Source organism: Pyrus communis, chromosome 16, assembly GCF_041283825.1.
Source record: "Pyrus communis isolate YQ-2024b chromosome 16, ASM4128382v1, whole genome shotgun sequence".
NCBI lineage: Eukaryota > Viridiplantae > Streptophyta > Magnoliopsida > Rosales > Rosaceae > Pyrus > Pyrus communis.
Genome location: NC_142580.1, coordinates 9,233,290 through 9,253,538, shown reverse-complemented (window position 1 = coordinate 9,253,538; position 20,249 = coordinate 9,233,290). Strand labels below are relative to the sequence as shown.

At 38.3% G+C, this 20,249-nt stretch overlaps 2 protein-coding genes and 1 pseudogene across 7 annotated transcripts; 2 read left to right on the top strand and 1 right to left on the bottom strand.

Annotated features, from left to right (window-relative positions):
• The first annotated feature begins 2,396 nt into the window (after positions 1-2,396).
• LOC137732325 (putative WRKY transcription factor 48) lies at positions 2,397-4,605 on the top strand. Its single transcript, XM_068471636.2, has 3 exons — positions 2,397-3,173; positions 3,413-3,556; positions 3,894-4,605. The coding sequence occupies exons 1-3, from the start codon at positions 2,674-2,676 to the stop codon at positions 4,381-4,383; spliced, it is 1,134 nt and encodes a 377-aa protein (XP_068327737.2). The 5' UTR covers positions 2,397-2,673; the 3' UTR covers positions 4,384-4,605.
• A 4,160-nt stretch (positions 4,606-8,765) lies between these two features.
• LOC137731165 (peroxidase 40 pseudogene) lies at positions 8,766-10,040 on the top strand (annotated as a pseudogene).
• A 70-nt stretch (positions 10,041-10,110) lies between these two features.
• LOC137731164 (flowering time control protein FCA) lies at positions 10,111-19,623 on the bottom strand. Of its 6 annotated transcripts, none has more exons than XM_068470271.2 (19): positions 19,067-19,623; positions 18,658-18,728; positions 18,438-18,516; positions 15,327-15,409; positions 15,198-15,249; positions 14,703-14,770; positions 14,359-14,425; positions 14,191-14,270; positions 14,021-14,085; positions 13,786-13,842; positions 13,504-13,666; positions 13,121-13,192; positions 12,445-13,014; positions 11,441-11,641; positions 11,161-11,361; positions 11,048-11,086; positions 10,866-10,928; positions 10,743-10,788; positions 10,111-10,511 (listed from the first exon to the last, which is right to left on the bottom strand). In XM_068470271.2, exons 1-19 carry the CDS (start codon positions 19,293-19,295, stop codon positions 10,504-10,506), a joined length of 2,214 nt encoding a protein of 737 aa, XP_068326372.2. In that variant the 5' UTR covers positions 19,296-19,623; the 3' UTR covers positions 10,111-10,503. The 6 variants fall into 6 exon arrangements, with proteins under 6 accessions (XP_068326372.2, XP_068326373.2, XP_068326374.2 ...); XM_068470272.2 differs by having other exon boundaries at positions 10,743-10,779; XM_068470273.2 differs by having other exon boundaries at positions 12,445-12,981.
• Between the last annotated feature and the right edge of the window lie 626 nt (positions 19,624-20,249).

The following is a 20,249-nucleotide window of genomic DNA, read 5'->3' as shown; positions in this document are numbered from 1 at the left end:
ATTTTTTTTTGTTCTTTTTTTTTTTTTTTTGCAAGGGTGTCGTATGAATTATTATGTGTATTCTGTTTTTTACATTGATAAGTCCCACTTCGAGTTCTGAAAAATGATGACTTGCTTGTAAGGGTGTCGTATGAATTATTATATTAGGGGCCTATGACGTGGCAATAAATTAGTATAATTACAGTAAATAATTTCTGTCAAAATTCTAAGAGAAATACTAAAGAGACTCTCTCAAAAATAAAACTCGCTACCACCTCATGCTTTTAACATAATATTTTATAATATTAGCATAAAATTAATGTTAAACTATAAGTTGGCAGAGAGTTTGATTTTGAGAAAACCCTTAACATTTCTCAACTTCCAAAAACAGTCCAGTAGTCTGTTACTAATTAATATCAACATTATCTTGAACTAAACTACTTGTGACGTCCAATAAGTTTGAGTTTATCAAGTAACATGCTTCAACAACTTCCTGGAATAAAAATTAACGTATCCTTTTCATCGAGTTACGACACTTTTTGACGCTCCAGCTATTTCATTACACGACGATATATATATGTCCAAATGATATACTTATCTTGATGAAAAGATTTTAGTGACTGAAGCAAAATAATAGAAAATATTTTCTCCTTCAAATAAAATAAAAAATGGTTCCAAAACAATCTTGAACTTTGTCTTTTAATAAACAAGACAACAAATGGATTCATACAAAAGAGTTATATATCGGTTTTCATATTATCATAATTGTCATATAAACTGAATAACTTGACGTTTACCTTGCTGTTGAAAGTTTGTATAAATTTGAAAAGTTTCCAAACCGCTTATCAGATATTAACGGGTGATAAATACATAATCTCTTAAGAGAAAAGTAATTTCCAAGGAAAGAGAAAAACAAAGAAAAAAAATATCTCCCTTTGTCTTGTAATCGGCAGCAATCTTTATTTAACTTTTTTTCACTCTCTCTCTTGTCATTTTATCCTTTCTTCTAATCATCTTGATCCTCCGGTCATGTCGCTTTTTCTCCGACGAGAAGAGTTTTTGTACTTATCGTCGCTCTCTTCCTCTGTCGAGAAGAGCTTTTGTATTGTGGCTATGCCTTGTAGGTCATACTCGGAGCTTTGAGAGGCGATTGTTGTTCATAGTTGAGGTGGTGGATTAAGTCTTTCCAGTGGTTTGCATGCATGAAAAATGACTATGAGAATTTGTTCGAGCTGACTCATTGCAATGCTTCTTTGTCGATAATTGTAATACCATCAGAGGATGGTGCGGTATTTCTTTGTGGTTCCTTTTCGCTAATGTTAGCTCTCAAATTTGGGAGGTTAACAAATTAAGACCACTGCGATCGGCCCTTGGCAGGAAGGGTTAAAACAATAAGAACTGTGACAACAAGGATTAAGTGGTTCACCTCTAAAAACTGTGCTACATGCATTGAAGTGCTCGTATATATTGAATAAAGGTTACAAGAAGCTCTCGGTATAGTCTAAAAAATATCCTTTTGTTTTCTCTCCTGTTTCCGATCCGTTACAAGAGGTACTTATCCCTCTTATATTGGCCATCAATGAGCCAAAAGTATTTGGGCTCGAAACTCCACCGCTCTCGCATTTAACCAACCAAGTACGTAAACGTGACTTGCTAGCTACTCCTTTATCCTTTAGTTGACACATGGTAGTGAAATGACGTTTGTTCAAGTCTAAATGCATGTTTTCCTAGGTCAACACGTACCAAGAGCCTTGCTCAAGTTTTAGAAAACTAAAGGATATGAAAGTTGATGATTGATTTATTATTGAAGCGTTGATAAATGTGTTCATTCATATTGTGGCACGTTATTTAGTTTACAAATTTAGTTTTCCTAGTATTATCCATAAAATGATATTAAATATATAAGATTGAGATATTTTTAAAATATTGTATGACATTGCAATGGACTACAAATTTGAGGGAATAAATGTAATTTATCCTTCATTTTTTATTGTTTTAGAATTTGGCGTTTTAAAGTTAAAAGGCAAAGCCGCGAAAGAAACTTGAAGAATGGTTTCGAGATAGCTGCACATGCATGCAGAGAAGTGAAACCTTTATGGTAGCCCACGTGTACCTGCAAAAGTTCAACCCATCCACGATTTTTTTTTATTGTGCCCCGACTAAAAATAGTATATCACGAATTATTATAAAAGAAAAAATATATATATATTTTAAGTTATTAATCTTTTAATATAAATATTTACTACTTATATAGTGATACGGGTAAATTCCCACTGACTCAAACGGTTCCGCACCAGTCAAAATCACGGCTAGAAACGACTATGAGCCCTCCTCCGCTCCGGAAGGGGCCCACGCAGCATCCGTTAATGCTCGGCCACCGTCCCGTCGACATTCCCCGTCCGCTGGAACCCCATGGACCCGTGTCTGTTTGGGTGAGAAACGGCTCCCAGCCAAGCTGTTATCCCAATCCCTGCCCAACTCCTTTCACACTTTCAAAAAATAAGAAAACTTTTTTTTTTCTTCTTTTATATTTTGGTTTTATAAAATAAAGCAAATAAAAACATCACTCGCTTTCTCTCTATCTTCCTTTGTACATCTCTCTCTCTCTCTCTCCTTTCTCTCTTTATATCTCAATATCTGAGAGACTGAACAACTTCAAATGGGGAATATGTGCTTCTGATTTCAAAACAATCCATGGATGGTAGAGAAGAAAAGCTAAAGACCACCGATCGTAGCAACAGCATGGCAAATTCGACAGTTTTCTCCGACGAGATTCCGACCAACTTTCCTTCTTTTTCCGGCATGTTCGACATGCCATCTTCGTGCGAAGATCAAAAGGTTTCTCTGGGAGGGTTAATGGACTTGCTCGGAATCCCAGACTACGCTCCTTCTCTATTCGATTTCACTCAAACCACGTCGTCGCTCATGATGATGCCACCTCACCACCATCAACAACAATCACTCCCCTCTCCGGCATCTACTTCTACAGTTGTAGCGCTGCCGGAGAGGGAGAGTGCTACTACTACTAATACAACCTTGGAGATTTTGAATAATAGTACGGCGCCTACAACGCCGAACTCGTCTTCGATCTCTTCGTCGTCGAATGAAGCTGCGGCAAATAATAACGAGGAACAAAAGACAAAACTCCAGGAAGAGGAAGCCAATGAGCAAGATCCGGAGAAAACCCAGAAACAGTAAGACCAACTTGTTAGTTATTCATTTGATTTTTTCTAAGGTTTTTGTTTATGTTTTGTCCTGTCTAATATAGTGCAGACAGCTACCATATAGCTAGTATAGTTTCTGTTTGTCTTAATGTTCTTTTTATAATCAAATTTTTTGTGTGATATTGATTTTTCTTTGTTGATGGGTCACTGAAAGTTGTTGTTTCCTTTTCTGATTTTTATGATTTATGTGATTGATGATGGAAAAACAGATTGCAACCGAAAAAGAAGAACCAAAAAAGGCAGAGGGAGCCGAAATTTGCGTTCATGACAAAGAGTGAGGTGGATAACCTAGATGATGGCTACCGATGGCGAAAATATGGCCAAAAAGCTGTAAAAAATAGCCCTTATCCCAGGTATATATATTTTCTCAAAACCCTCGACTCAAATCTCTCGAATAACGCAGACTTGAACTTTAGTTAAGTTGACTACAACATTTGCTCTCTCACCTCACCCAAGATTGAAGTTTTGATTAAATTAGAGTAGACTACCGGTTGTTTAAAACAAAAATCTCTCCAAATCACTTACCTTCATTCTCATCCCCCTATTTCAATCATTCATTCAATTTGTTAAAAAAAAAAAAAAAAATTCATTCGTTGGTTCAGTGTATTGAATTTTCACGCTCAATTCTTATGGGGCACGTAATGATTAATAATGTTAATTTATTTTGTAATGTTTGTTATTTATACGCAGGAGCTATTATCGTTGCACCACTGCGGGCTGTGGTGTGAAGAAGAGGGTGGAGAGGTTGTCCGACGACCCCTCCACTGTGGTCACCACATACGAAGGCCAACACACGCATCCAAGTCCCATTACGCAGCGTGGCACAATGGGAATTGCACGGCTGCCGGATCAGTCTACTGGGTTTATATCTGCTGCGGCGGCTTCATCAAATCCCTTTGGTTTTCAGCAGTTTTTACCTTATCAACATCACTATCAACAGCAACAACAGCAGCAGCAGCAGCAGCAGCAATATGCTTATATGTATCAATCCTCCCCATCTTTGAATATCAGCTCATCCCCTTACGGTGGTGGTTCTGGTGGTGGTCCTTTTAATATCTCCTCATTTTCTACTGGTTTACTTCAAGAGAGGGATAATTTGGAAGGACCCGCTTTTTCTTCTTCGGCTTCCAATTTTCTTAGAGACCATGGACTTCTTCAGGATATCGTGCCGCAGATTTGAAAGGATCATATAATATCAATTATCGTTTTATGTGTTAATTGCTGTCATGGTAAGTAATTCGATCTCTAACTGAATAGCTAGCCAGTGTACCATTCAGGTTCTCATTCGTACGTACCTTGAGCTTTTAATGGCGTTCTTTGTACTTAGATATATCATCGTGGAGATATTACTTAAATTATTATATGCTTTTGTACATCATTTTTATTTATGTTTCTCTTCTCATTAGCTGTTCATCTATCTTCATCATCTTCCTACTCTTCGTTTTCTTTCGTGTTTAATTTGGTTGGACCCTCGCATTCATATAATGAAGGGGAGGGGGTTGAATTTATCACAATTATAAATAGGTTTAGGGTTTTCATATTTATCAGCAAAGTGATCAGGTTTGGAAATGTTTACCTTGTTTTTCCATGTCTACTACCAGTTGGATTTTATGGGGAAAAGGTGGAATCTAGAATGAACATGGGAACTTGATCCTATACTTTTTGGTCAGTAATGGTAGGAAACCCTAAAAGGTATAAGATGGTTTTGAAAAAGTCTACATAGCCAAATTAATGCAATACCTTAGGGCATGCATAGATAGATATATCATATATGAGAATTGATTTTTAGACACTTTTTTTTTTTTACACCCTCGATTATTTTTGTCCATGAATTCTCTTTGATTTATTGATTTAATAACAAAAAAAATTAAACAAATGTGTGTAGGGAGAGACAAAAAGAGTGTGACAATCACTTTAGTACATAAATAAATGGATGGATATGTATAAATTATATATGTATAATCTTACTTGGCTGCCATCAATGCTAACTTTTTTATTTAATGACATTCTCTTCCTCTTTGAGTAAAAGAATTGGGGTTTGTCTGTCATTTAAGAATGGAGTGAGCTTCTTGGCAAGGAAATAGGATTGGGTTCTTGATTTGAGAGGATGGTGTAAGATTTTGGGGTGCAATGTGGGTTTCTTTTAGTATTGTTGAAGATAATATGGGGTTTCTTACCCATTGGAGTTCATGAAGTCCTCCATATCGTGCTGTCTTTGCTAGCTAGGGGATGGTATTAAATTCTTGTGCTACTTAAAGCTATACAGAACTTGAAGCCACATAATCTATGTGTAAGCTATATGTATAAGAGATAAGCATTAGATGCGAGCTTTCAGAATTGCGCCATGCATGCATGTGTAGCTACCCTTATCCCAATGATTCCTCGGATATATTTTTCTGACCATAAGTGCTGTTATACGGGTTTAATTTTAACATTTGTGCAATACATTTAATCATACTTAACTAACAACAATCAGTGTGGTGATGATGTTCGCCACTGATTTAGGGCAGTGAGCAAAATCGCATTAGTAATATTGTTTTCTTATTTGGTACTACAAATTAACAATCAATACAAGTGATCTTGTATAAAAGTATATAAACATGCAGCGCTTTAACTGGTGGTGAAAGCAAATATATGCTTTTGCACCGTAGTGTGGGTTCGATTTCTACCGATTCTCCTCCATTCTAACAACTTACAATTAATCCACTATTGCTATCGTTTATCAAAAAATAAAAAATAAACATGTACATATAATAAGTAAACAAATGTAGGATTTAGCGTATGTTTTAAACTTGAACTTTTCTTAGTAGAATTAATGCTTTAGAAAAATTTGGAGAACCGCACGTTTGTAGCAGGATGTTGAAAATTCGTAAAGATCTTACAAGTCGTCTTGTACAAAATGTCTAGCTCGTGCTTTTCTCAGAGTCCATACCAAAGGGATCTAATAACTGGAAAAAGTTCGGCAAATTCACTATATATAGCTTTTCTACCATTTCAAGTTTCGAGTTTTGGTTTCTTCAACAATGCATTTTGCAATAGATTTGTCTGCACGCATTTGCACATACAGCGATTTCATGAGTCCAAAAGTAGTATCAAGTCTAAGATTAATAGAACTAAACGAGCAACTGTAAATATTGTGTTTGCCATCGCGACACGTTGCCAAAATGCAATTTCAAACCGCTGAGCACATAAACTATATATTCAGAAAAGTTTAGACATTGGCTCCACATGCAGCAGTGCAATAAGTTCAATGCTACCCAGATAATCAGATGCCTAAAGGAACTCCAAAAGTGTGTCTATATATATCAGGAAAAAAGAAAAAGAAAAGAAAAAAAAAGGTGTAATAATATTTGGATATTCTTTGTGTAAATTTGATTCAAACAGCAGGGGAATACGCTTCAAAAATATGAACAGTTCGATTCCCATTAATTCACTGCTGCATGCCGACCTCGATCGAATTTGAGCTAATTGTGATTTGTGAGTGCGTCTTCAAAGTCTTGTCTGGCTGTACAAAATCATGTGAAAAGTTATCCAATATCATATCATATTCCCTCCGTGCCTGACATTCTTTTAATTTCGTGAGATTTAGAAATTAGAGAAAAGAAAACAAAATGCTTTTCAAGTTACCAATTAGTCAAAAGTAGATCCCTTATGCAAATTTAGTTACATATATATTTGTGTTTGAGATGCACATGAATCCAAATTTGATTGGATTCCAAAATCTAAAGCTAAAATTAACCCATACAAAGCATGCAGATGCAGAAATTAAATGTACAGCCCAAACCCACTAGCACTCGGCTTGATATTTCATCTGACAAACATTTAAGTCATGTACATTTGAGGGGAAAAAAAATCTGTGCAGAATATCCAATTTTTACCCAAATAAATACATACATACATACAAATATATGTGCGTATGTATGTACATACAAACATACATATGTACGTATGTACATACATACATTATACATACATATATGAACTTGTGGGATAAAGTAACGTTTTGAGCAAATTGTATGCTTTCCATTTAAAAAAAAAAGAGTGATTTATATGTAACGTGTTCATGGCCACGTACTGTCTTCTGTCCAATATAATATATTTTCGTGAGCAAATTTTTATCCAAATGACAATGCACTATTGAATCAGAACACCACCTGATGGTAAATCTATTTCATGTAAATTATTCCCTTAATAAAAGGATAAGGAAAATCAAGCTTGAAATCTCTCTTCAAACAATTAGAGCACAGATCATTATACCAATACCTAATTAATTACTATGTGATGTGCAATTTGATGGCCTACGTGCCACTTTGCCATCAACATTTACTTGCTAAAAATTTATCACTGAGGTATGAAGCAAAGTTACTTTGCATGTACGGAGCTGACAAGGTAAATTCAGTTTGTCCCACTTGCCTTGTCACTTATATTGGAGGAATTCGAATCCTTAACTCATTTCCCACCATCATTAACCACCTTGGATAATCTCAATTTTCTTCAGCCCCCTTTTGCCAGCATCCCTCGGGCATACCATATCAACCCCCTTAGAACCTGGCATCACAGAAATATAAACACTATGGATCATTTTAATCATTGAGTGCAAGCGCACAGTCACTTTCTTTGCTCATAGGATGTTATTCTAAACCGGCCTTTTAAGGCCCTTTGGGTAAGAAATTGCACGAACTTATTCAAACCCTATCCAATTGGAGTGCATGATTTCATTCTTCTAGTTAATGATGTACCTTCAATCGGATTAGAGTGATCTACACTTAATTACCAAATTAGTTAATTTGAAACCAAAACATGGTATTTCCATTATCCCAAATATTGATATACGCGTGCATATGCTCTCATCAAACAATGACCTCTTGTAAAAGCTTAATTGACCATGTCTCTTAACTATCCTCTGAACATGCTTGACTGTTCACATGTAAGGAAATTCTCGTTAGATACGAGTCATAGTCTGACACATAAACATTATGACATTGTTCTGATAAAATTTAAAAAAAAAAATATATATATATATATATATATATATATATATTAAGACAATGTTGGGCACCATCTTATGAAGGAGTCATTCTTCATTCTTATAAATCACAATTTAACGCATATACATACATAACTCATCAAAACACACATGCCAATTTGTGATTGAAATGAAAGTAGGAATGCCTATTTCTAAAGGAATAAGCCAAGTATCATCCTAAAAACTAACCCGTATGTATAAAATCACAAAAGAAAAGATTATGCATATATCAAACCAATGAGGAACAAATCTTTACCCTTAAACAACCAATAATAGTCCGTACCCATTTTACCTTTAGACCTCTTTCACAGACTCAAACACCAAATCTCAATGACCAAATCTCTGCTCGATGTTACTAAACCCCTCCCATTCAACTTCTTTATAATACAAAAACTTCTACCACCCTTACTCCCCTTTTCACACTCCCTAAAGTACTGAGAGAATAGAGAACAGCTAGAACACAATATGGCCACGAAGTTGGCTCTCTTTTCACTATCCTGAACGTTGCGATTGTTCTTGCAATCGTGCCGAAAACCATGGGAGGAGGAGGAGGAGGAGGAGGAGGATATGGAGATGAGGATTGTGGTGACCTCTTGGGAAATGATGTGTACAACGATAGATGCCCGGAGGCAGAGGCCATAATATATGCAGCTGCTGGGATCAGACTCAATGTGTTTGAAGACCCCAGAATGGCAGCCTCTCTGCTTCGTCACCATTTCCACGACTGCTTTGTTAATGCATGTTTTCTTGTTTCCACTATTTTATACATTATATATATATATATATATATATATATATATATATATATATATATATATATATATACACACTTTTAAAATGATGTGAATTGTGCAGAGCTGCGATGCTTCAGTATTGCTAGATGACAATGAGAACATTGTTGGTGAAAGATAGCAGCGCCTATCTTTAACTCTCTGAGGGGTTTTGGAGTGATTGATGCAAGAAAACAGGATCTTGAACTTGTTTGCCCTCGAACAGTTTCATGTGCTGACGTTATTGCAGTTGCTGTCGGAGACTCCAGCGTTGTGGTGTGCGCGCTAAGAGCTACATATTTCATGTTTTTCTTTGTTAACAAGAAAGGGATGCAACAGGAAGACTTCTCAGGAAGCCTAGACATGCTACCTTCGAGTTTCGACTAAAAATTTGAATTTGAACCTGCAGTCTGGTGGACCTAGCTAGGATAGTCAAATGGGAAGGAAGGGCAGCTTCACTGCAAATCGTTAGCAAATAACAACATTCCAGGCCCAAATTCTACTGTTGCACAACTGCTATCCAAGTTCCGAAATGTAAACCTTTGCTTGAAGGACATGGCTGCACTCTCTGCTACTCTCAACTTGCTTCAATTGATCTTTTGTATTGTGCTTCATTTGAGTGAAAAAATAAGACCGACATTTTCCTCTGTTTGCCGCAGGTGCACATACGATGGGAAAACCCGCTGCACCACCTTCACCGCCCGCCTACAAGGCTCCACCACGGCTCTTGAATACATTCAGTTGCTGCGGCAGCTGTGCTCAGAATCCGACATCGACACGCTGGCAAATCTTGACCTAGCAACCCCGGCAACGTTTGACGACCAGTACCCTCTTAAGCTTCTCTCCGGGGAGGGTTTGCTGCTTTCCGACCAGAATCTCGCGGCCAGAGATGATCAAACGCGTGAACTGGTAGAAAACTACGCACAAGACCCGTCCGCCTTCTTCGAAGACTTCGAAGATTGTATGGTAAAAATGGGAAGCTTGGGAGTAGTTACTGGGATGAATGGAGAGATTCGTAGGAATTGCCTAAGTGTCAATTGACCTTTTAGCCTAAAGTGGTAAACCACTTTCCTACAGTGGAAGGCTCAATTAGTTAGCTTTGTAATGCAAATTATGGCAAAGCTAATGACATATTATCTACCAAATATTTTATTTTTTGGGTTTAAGTACAAGCTAAACTAATATTTATCTGATTTCTATGTTTTACAATTATATCCTACAACTCGATTTTAGGCAAATGGTTGCCCAGTACTAATGGTACACGTGTTCAATTCAGTGAGCCAGTAACTGTAAACAGTTAAAAAAGAGGCTCACAAAAAAGGAACCGAAGGGCCGAAGAACGTTTCCACTACACTACACACATCCTACTCAGCATTTTCAAGCTCTAACAAGGACCCTTGGCTGCATGGTGATCAAAATTCATACAATTATGCTATCGTTCGGCTTCCTCCGAGCATCAATTCTTTTGCCGACGACGTGCCACCTTACATTCTGCTTGACCACTTCAAGCGCCTGGAGATTGAAAATATGTTCACCAATTTAGAAAGGGGTTAAAACAGTAGACAAATGCTCAGCGCATAAGACCCGAATATTTGACATTTCTTCTCATTCTATATAGACACAATAAACCTAGCCCTTTCTAGGAATTTTCCAATTTAACCATTACGAGTCCATTATCTTGCTAGATCAGCTAGTAAAACCCAAACTGACATCACAATTTGAACGAAAATAATTGATTAGAACCTGTTGGTTTATTCTTCCACATCCACTCCTGAGCAGCCTGAAGACCCTTGGCAGAAACAGAGAACTAAAGTTAATTTGTGATACTTAAAATACACTGAGCACCTGGATTTAAAAACTGAATACCTGTTGGTAGCGTGAAGGATCACCGACTGAGCTAGGTGTGGATAATTGTGAATAACTTCCTTCCTGGAGATACAAATGATGAAAAGAACCAATTAAAAAATGGACTGTTTACGGGAAAACTCTATATTTTTATTTTTCTTGCGAATGTGAATTATTTGGGTAATAGTAGGTGCAAAATTTACCTGAACATTTTGGTGACCTATAATTCCAGAGGCCTGATACTGGAATTCAAAGTAATGAGTTAGTAACCACAATCAAATCTTTAACATTCGAGAAACCATGAGGAAACACTGACCGATGAAGAAAACGAGGGCTGTTGTAACTGCAAGTTAGTCCGAAGCTGTGGTTGAAGCTGAGATTGATGATGCAGCTGTTGCGTTTGAGAAATTTGCTGTGCAGACCGATTTGGAGGGAGCGATGGGACATGAGGCTGCTGAACTGGTGCCTTTTGTTGCTGCTGTTGCTCAAACAATATAAGTTCGGCAGGTTTCTCCCACTACAAGTCACGTGAGCAGCATCAATCAGATTGAAGTCAAAGGGCCAAAAAGAGGGAATCTGAGTGACAAAATCCTTACCCTGCTTTCACCAGTTGCATTATTATAATAGTACTTGTATCCATCTGGGGAGGTGTGCTCTGTCCAAACACATTTTGCAGGAGCTATAGCCTGGGATCCGGGAATAGCTGGAGCAACAGATGTGGTTGAAAGCACATCCACCGCCGGTGTGGAAGCAGTAGTGCTGGCAACTGTATGTGATGCAACCCCAGTCCACTGAGACTGCAGGAACAAATATAATGTTCAGCTTCCAAGGTTGGAGTTGGTTAAGACAACTAGAAGAAGCAATAGAGCATCACAGACAATTTTATCCGGTTGACAGGCAACCAGCCAAATGCAAAGATTGTATAGGGCTTAAACTTCTAACTCTGAGAAATACGAATGGTATCATAAAATCAGCAGCAGGCAGGTCAAAATGATTAGGTTGACAGGCAACCAACATATACTCGTGGGGCAAATGTATGCAGAAGCTAAAATGCACAGCTTACTAAGCACAGTTACAGATACAACCGAATAAAAAAAAAAATGAACCTCTACTTCCATACATGCTCCCATTAACGTTCCTATATTCCACGTTCCTAAGCGTATTCCGCTCTCTTGAACCCTACCCTCCTGTCCTATTTTCTTTGCCCTCCCCTGTCTAGTAAAGTCAAAGTACTACTTTTGCATGTCCTGGGTTAAGTTGATGTGAGCCTGCTTCCAAACAACTTTGAGTAGAGTCGTTCAAAAATAAGTTTCTACGGCCCCCTTGCTCATTTAACACAGCATCCGGGTGCCAATGGAGATACAGCGACCCTTGCTCACTTATCACTGTGCTCGGGCCACACATCGCGCCACTTCCAGGTGACGACCTAGCTTTAGCCATATTTTGGCAATCAAAACAGCATTGTTCTACAGTTCTATAGCCACAAGTCATGCAATCAATCCATTTAAGCAACTAAATTTACAATCCTCATGGTACCGCATCTGGGACATCCAATTACCACATACTCCTACAAGATAACAATTGACTAATTTTAAAGTACCTGTTGCTGTTTGTTAGCCTGGGGATTCTGATGCATTGCCAACCCCTGATTTGATGGTTGCATTTGCTGCAGCTGTTGTTGGAGCTGGGAGAACGCCTGCTGAGATGATTGAAAGCTTGCTTGCAGAGTTTGTGTCTGCTGCGACAGCATCTGAGCTAACGGAGAGGGTGACTGCTGAAGAGGCTGAATCAGTTGTTGCTGAGCAGGAGCAGAACCAGACTGCTGTTGATTTGATGCAGTGGGCATGGGCCGAGGTTGTAAGCTGATATTCAAAGGGGCTGGTAGTGCTGTAGCAGAAGGCGCATTCTTCTGAGCCTCAGGCTGAGGAACAGACATCTGTCCACCCAAGCCAAGAAACTGTTGTGGCGGTAATGCTTGACTAAATGGTGTTTGACCGGCAGAATGAGGAAGTTGAGCCTGACCAAGCTGCTGTACTGTTTGTGTGTGTGTGTATGATGCCGAAGTTTGAGGGTGCTGTTGGAGGGGTGGTGGCAAATGCTGAGGTGACTGAATATGCTTCTGTAATGGAGATATTTGCTGGCCAACATGTGGCATAGACTGGTTAAAACTCTGAAACAGATCCAATCAAACCACACTGAAATACGGGTAAATAAGAAATAATTATTTCGACTTTAGACTACCACGTAGATTAAAATAAAGTTCCAACACCTTGTACCTTTTGTGATGTTAAAGAAGACGAAACTGCCATTCCAGGAAGAGGACCTTCTGCAGAGCCGCCATGGCCACCCTCAAAATTCAAAGAGCAAATAATTAGATTTTTAAAGGCATTAAGCACACTTATAACAAAAAACTCTAATAAGAAACTAGCATCATATAGATCGTGAATGTAAACAATAAAATCACAACGCCCCTGCAGCCACCCTTTCATCTTCAGCTGCAGATGGTATGAAAAGGTTACGGTAATATCATCCAATCAAGAATCACTACAGATGCGTTACTTACGGCATCTGTATGCCTTCCCTGGATGTCTTACGCGAACACAAGAAAAGGGACATTTCTTAGAGGAGCAATGTTGCAAAATCATTGAATTATTCTTACTGAATTCAAGGGAAACGGCATGTCTCCAGACCGAGGAAGCAAATTGCCCCCAAAGCCACGACTACCAGGATTGGTGGATGATCCTAAGTTTGGTGGACTCATTGGATGCCAAGTATTAGTTGGAATTTGGTCGCGCATAGGATCACCAAAGTTAGGCAATGGTCTGTTTGGCGTAAGTTAGAAACAAAGAAGTAAGTTAGAAACAAAGAATGTAAATGGCGACAACAAAGAGAATGCAGACAAAAAACTTCACAACAGCATTCGGATCATTGTGGGGATTACCTGGGCCCTGGGGCTTGAAATCGAGGACCAAAACCTGGACCCCCAAATGCAGGACCCCTAAACAAGAACACTGTCAGAAACATCTAGGAATCCGTTACAAATTGATATCTGCACATTGCTAAATATAAAAAAGAATCAATTAAATCACTCCAACGAACAATAAGATTTAACCAGTGGCCAAAGAAAATATAAAGAAGCCTCAAGGCATGTCTAAGAAAAACAAAGAGGAAGAAACCTTGAATCTCCAAGCCTAGGCCTTTTAGGATCAGCAAACCGGACGGTTAGTGGTTGATCACAACCCTGAGGTGCAGGAATAGAAATATATGTGTGATATAATAGGATAGCATTTAATAACACAGTATTATACTAAAGTAATTCCAAAGAAAAAGACAAGAAAACACTCACTCTCATTGTATATATCCCATTAAGACCATTTATAGCTGCCAATGCCATATCTCTCTGGGAGTACTTTACAAATCCACATCCTAAACACGAATGGTTCAAAGAATGCATAAATCTCATATAGAGTGCTTTCCTTATATTTGAAATTTTAAATATGACTAATAAACACACCACGACTCTGCTTCAATTCATCACGCATGAGGTAAACATCTTCAACCTGACCAAATGGTGAAAAAATCTGCAAACAGAAAACAGCAATTGGTTTCTTTCTTTTTCCAGCTGCATTTATAACTTCCAACGGTAACATTTACTCTACTAAAATAAACTGAAGTTAAGATTCTTTTGCTTTAAGTTGAGAGTATATAAATCTCCTCTGAATTAGAAAAGGACATGTCTATAAAGGAAAAATAGGATTGTGGTTCTAATAAAGAGAAGATCTAATTTGTTTCAAGATGAGAAAAGAAGACTGGAAAATAATAATCCTAGAAGATAACAGATATTGGTGTACAACATACTTCCTCAACTTCCTTTTCCGTAGCTTGTTTGTTCAGTGATCCCACAAATAATTTGTACTCAACCGCACCTACCATCAAAAAAGGGTTGACATCAACAAGGGAAAAACTATAAATTAATTAGATATGTGTGTGCAAATACAGAGGATATACAAAAGTTCCCCCATGGATACCACCTCATTCACACTATGGTCTTGATGAAAAAATATAAAACCAAAGGTAACAGCATAATTGGTTGAGGACCACTCGTAGGTTAGTAAGGGCTTAAGAGATCAAGAAAAATCAAGCACAAGATTACTGTATGTTGAAAGAGGTTCCTTCTCACTTATCATGTCCTCTAAGAAGTGGCTCCAACTCAAGCCAAGATATGACTGACCATTTGAGCCTGCAGTGTATCTAATATTTGGGGATGTGTGTCTAAAAAGGCTATACACATTTCATGACACAATTTGCACATAAAATGGAACAATCAAACATTCATGCTGAGATGACAATTACCAAGGCGTTCTCGTTCACCATCGGCATATCTGACTTGGATAGGACCCATTCCCTGAAGTAACAAGAGTGTGGAACAACTATAAATTAGTTACAAGATGATTGAAAATCAAACGGTAAAAAAAAACTTACCCCAGGAAGAGTGTGTTGATTATGCAGAGCTCTAATTGCCCTACCAGCTTCTTCTGAGGTTGCATATTTTATAAAACAACAACCTGCATATGCAACTTATACCCTTGTAAAAAAGCCAAAGATAGGTAGCTAGGTTGATATCCATAATAAAATTCCCATTGAGAAATTTTAAAAACACATACATGGAACCTTGTATTCACAAGCTAATAAGCTAGTAAAACTATCATTTCAAAAGAAACAACTAAAAATAAAAATGATATATCACACACATCATATTCCTTAGTGCATGTTCAAGCAAAAGGGAGAGCAATGGCTAGAAAAACGGTGTGAGAACCCATAACATTAAACCACACATCTAGGAACAACCCAAAACACGTAAACAATCCATGGTTGTGGCGTTTCAAGATCATATCGGTATAAAAGAAAGGTATTTGTCAAACCCTTTCTTTCCAAATAACATAAGTTATCCATACTACAACTACAAACAAGATTGTTATCTTAATAATACTAATGGCTCATTCATACGGGGCACAATCATTAAACCCAGAGGACATTAGCTAGGTAGAACAAGTGCATAAAAAAAGCTTCATACATCAGATTTTTTCAGAACGCTTATCATGTACCAAATTTGGCTCATAATGGTGGGAAGCTTGAGGAGCCAAAAGAAACCATAACATCAAAAAAAAAAAAAAGGGACAACAATTCAAACTTGATTTCAGGATCATTGTCCTCTAATTGGAATAAATCACAAAATTAGACATCAAAGTAACATTCATATACCATCAAAATACACCATTCATCAAAAGTTTTGTAAATCCAGAAAGGAATATCCTGATAAAACAGCCACCACACAAGCCATCTCACGCCAGATTGGCTGTCTCAAAAGTAAGATCTTTCATCCGACACACCAGTCAGATTTAAACGAAAAGTTGATTTCAGAAGAGTGTCCTATATGATAAATATCACTGCTTGTTCAACATCCTATTTAGACATTATCAAAGCAATGTCCAGGAAGAATCAGACCTGAGGAACTCTCCATAGGAATAGTTTAGAACAATCAATAACAAGTCCGGAACGAACATATGCACATGTTCATACCATGACAGTTCATGAGTGTACCAACAATTATGAAGCATCGATTGGGGAATTTAGAGGCCACAAATACCATCTTCAGAAGCCAAACCATGGAAATTATACAAGCTTTGCGTTTGTATGCCCTTGTTACTATGATTCTGGATGAGAAAACTTGGATTAAGTTCCACCTCCCACGTCACACTACCAGTCAAATCTCTAGACAAGCCAAGAGTCCTCTATACTAATATTGTAGGTGATAAACCTCAGCACAATAAAGGATGACAAGATCATTCAAGCAAACCAAAGAAAAAGTAACTCATTTTCTGCCATTAACAAAACTGTATCCTATGATACAACCAATCCCAGAGAAAGACTGTTCAGCTACATCATAACCAAAGACATAAATCATAAGTCTACCATTGCCTCACTAACTTCACCAAATATATGATGAACTTTCACATTACCAACAAGTCGACGAATGAGATAGTATTGCCCAATGCAAATCTAGAACCACATGGTTATGATAAACAAACAAAAAATCAGCCAGATTGATGGCCGAAATTCACAACTCAAAAAAAACTCATACATTCACCCACACGAACAGAAACGGAAAACTACCAACTCAAGATACACATAGCATCAGAAAGTGTAGAAGATTTGACGCAATATTCCAATACCAAACCTTCAGAGTTGTTTTTCCAACGCTTTCATGCATTCACAGGGGAGGTAAGTTTCAATAAAAGACTAAGGAAATTATAGAGAATGCTAATTTATGAAGATACAAAACAAAGGCAATACTTGCTCAGAGCCTCCTATCACTTGGGAGTGGGAACAAGATCAGCTCTAAAGTTGGAAAGCCCCAACTGGAGATGGAATTCCATAACCAGAAAACTCAGTTGCACTTCACAATAAGATCCCTGAATTCTACAAAGTAAATTTACTACAAGGACAGCTAAAACTAATATAAAAATCCACAAGGCCAAACAAAATACTTGCCCTAGAAATATTACAAACCTCAACAACAAATAACCTTACAAGAATTAAACATCAGCCCGCTACTGAAAGTGTCTTGCTATGTCAACACTACTCAAAACATGAGCTGCATGAGAGCTACTCAAGAGTACCAACTTCAAATAAGGTAACAACACACAACCACATCTTCCTTATGGTGGCACATCAGCATCATAAAGAGACAAATGAGTTTCAACTAACACATCCAAATGCAAATCGGATCTCTTGCTCCAAAAGGAGGTATTAGCCATGCATACAACCATCCAGAGACCGTACCAGGAATAAACAAATAAATAAATCTAGTTCTGCCACATATTGATATCTTAAAATGTGTACAAGGCGGGGGGGCATAAAACCACCATATTGAAATATCCATCCCCATGTGCACACATGAAAACACGCCGAAACTTAGATAGTGAAAGATGTAAAACCAACAAACTCACACAAACCATCCAATAATCATCCATCTCTTCCAGAACATCCAACTTCACATCCATCACATCCTGTCAATCTCATAAAGTGATACATGACATTCCAAGTCATTCACACAGAGCACTCCCGCGTTCACCAAGATAAGAATAAACCAAAGAAATCCTCCAAATTACATTATGATTAATACTAGTCAAAAGCAATAAACCACGTATGTTCTGTACAACAGTTGCACTTCTAAACATCCTAACATAAACAAGCAACAGCTATGGCAACAGACACTCCCATTACAAATAATTTGTTAGGTAATGCCCCCAGTGCTGCAGCCACTATCAGAAGCGCATGACCTAAGTGTCTTCCAAGATCCCAACAGCTATTCGAAAACTGGTTTTTAGTTGGTTTACATGTCTTGCCTTCTTCTTCTTTGAGAGGACGGACATGAATAAAAGGTTGCAAGCAAAACCAACAAGTGTGAAACTTGTTGCAAAAACAAAGTGAGATAAGGTTAGCTTTGGCATGCTCCCATCTGCCTCTCAGAGCACCTGAAATAAGATATTCCCGATAACAATTATATAATAAAATTACGCACACAGGTACCTTGCTGCTGTCCTGTTTTCTTATCTTTGATCAGAGCAACCTCTAACACTTCTCCATGTTCTTCAAACACAGGACGAATCTGACATCGTATAAAACCAACAAGCAGAAACACCATGGTGTAAACGTTACCATTTAAACATAGCACCATTTCATACATATGGAAAAGTCCAACAACAACATATATCGAGCATTTTGGTACAGTAATAATAGGCTAACTTACATCTTCCTCGGTGGCTGTCCTAGGAACTGATCCAATAAATAGTTTGGCAAAGCTGCCTCTATCGAAACGATCTGAAAGATATTCAAACTCATAAGCAACGCAGAAAGTAACTACAGCATAAACAAAATGAAAAGATACAGCCTTTTAGCTACTTGAGCAAGATTTTAAAGCAAAAATCAAACATTAATTGCTATTGACTAACTTTACAAACTATCTTCCCACGAGTTAAGTACATTGAAACTGCTTAATAAACTTAGCTCAAGCAAAACACAACATAAATGCAAGAAAATTCATCAAAGTTGCAGCAAATAAATTTCATTTTTCACCAACTTCTAAAGTGCTCTGAGGCTTGAAAACCGCAACATGAAATCCCAATTAAAGAAAATTAGAGAAAATCAGAACAACGCACCTGGAGAACCTCCACGAGTAAAACCTCGTTTCTGACCCGATAGCGGAGGCGGGTCCTGGTAGTTCGGGCCAAACCCTCCGCCGCCGCCGCCGCTTCCATATGACCGGAACCCACCGGGAGAGTCACGAGGCGGGGTGTCGAAGCCACGGTGTGGACCACCACTACCACGACCTCCTCCGCCGCGATAGTTAGGAGGGCTGCGGCGAGTGTGGTGGCTCGGGTGGTTCATAGGCGCGTCGGAGAAGCGAGAGGGTCGACGGTAGGGGACCGAGTCCTGGTCGTCGTGGTCGCCGTCGTCGTTGTCGCCATAGCGGTCTACTCTGTACCTATCCAGCTTTACGAAGTTCTGCGTGCCCTAACCCTAACCCTAACCCTAGCGCCAAGACTGGTGCTTGAATTTCGGAAGAGAAAGACTTGGAGGTTAAAGACAAAGTGAGGTCCTTTCGTTGTGAGAGTGTAATAAGTAAAAACTCAGAGGGAAGCACAGATACTCTATGTGCTGTTTGCTGCGTCCAGACTCGAGGCGTTCGAAGGGTCGGTTCGGGTCAGACCGTCATGAGCAATCACAACGGATCCGACCTCGGTTCTATAGGATCCAAACGGGACTTGCGCGGGTAGGATTGGGCCGCAATGGCGGGCTTCCCCTGGGCTTGTATTACTTTACGCGGCCGGTGAAAATCTTGAAAGTCGACCTTGGTCAACGTTTCGCCACTTAGTAATACGGTCTAATAGTATTATCTTTTACTTGTAATTAAAATGTCTTATGTTCGATTCTTACCAAAGGCGAATTTGACCCACATTATTTATGATAAATTGTTTGTAATGTGCATATCACATGGGTTTTTTTTTTGTTTTTTGAGGAAGAAAGAAGATTAAAATAAAAAGAAATCTCGAAGACACCCAAGGCCTCAAGAATCATACAAGAGAGTTTTTTTTTTTTTTTTTTTTGCTTGGGTAGGAACACAACCATCCCAAATATATGAATTTGTACAATTATGCCCAAGAGAAGTGATGGCGTCCCCTGTGAAGTTTACTTCCCTATATACATGATTTCATTCTATCAGCTCGAATGATGAGGCAAGTCGTTTAATGTCCTCAACAATGGACCTAATTCTCCATGGAACTGCATCAATGACACAACCTTCGAGTCACCGTCCATCACAATTTTTCTGATTTGACGTTA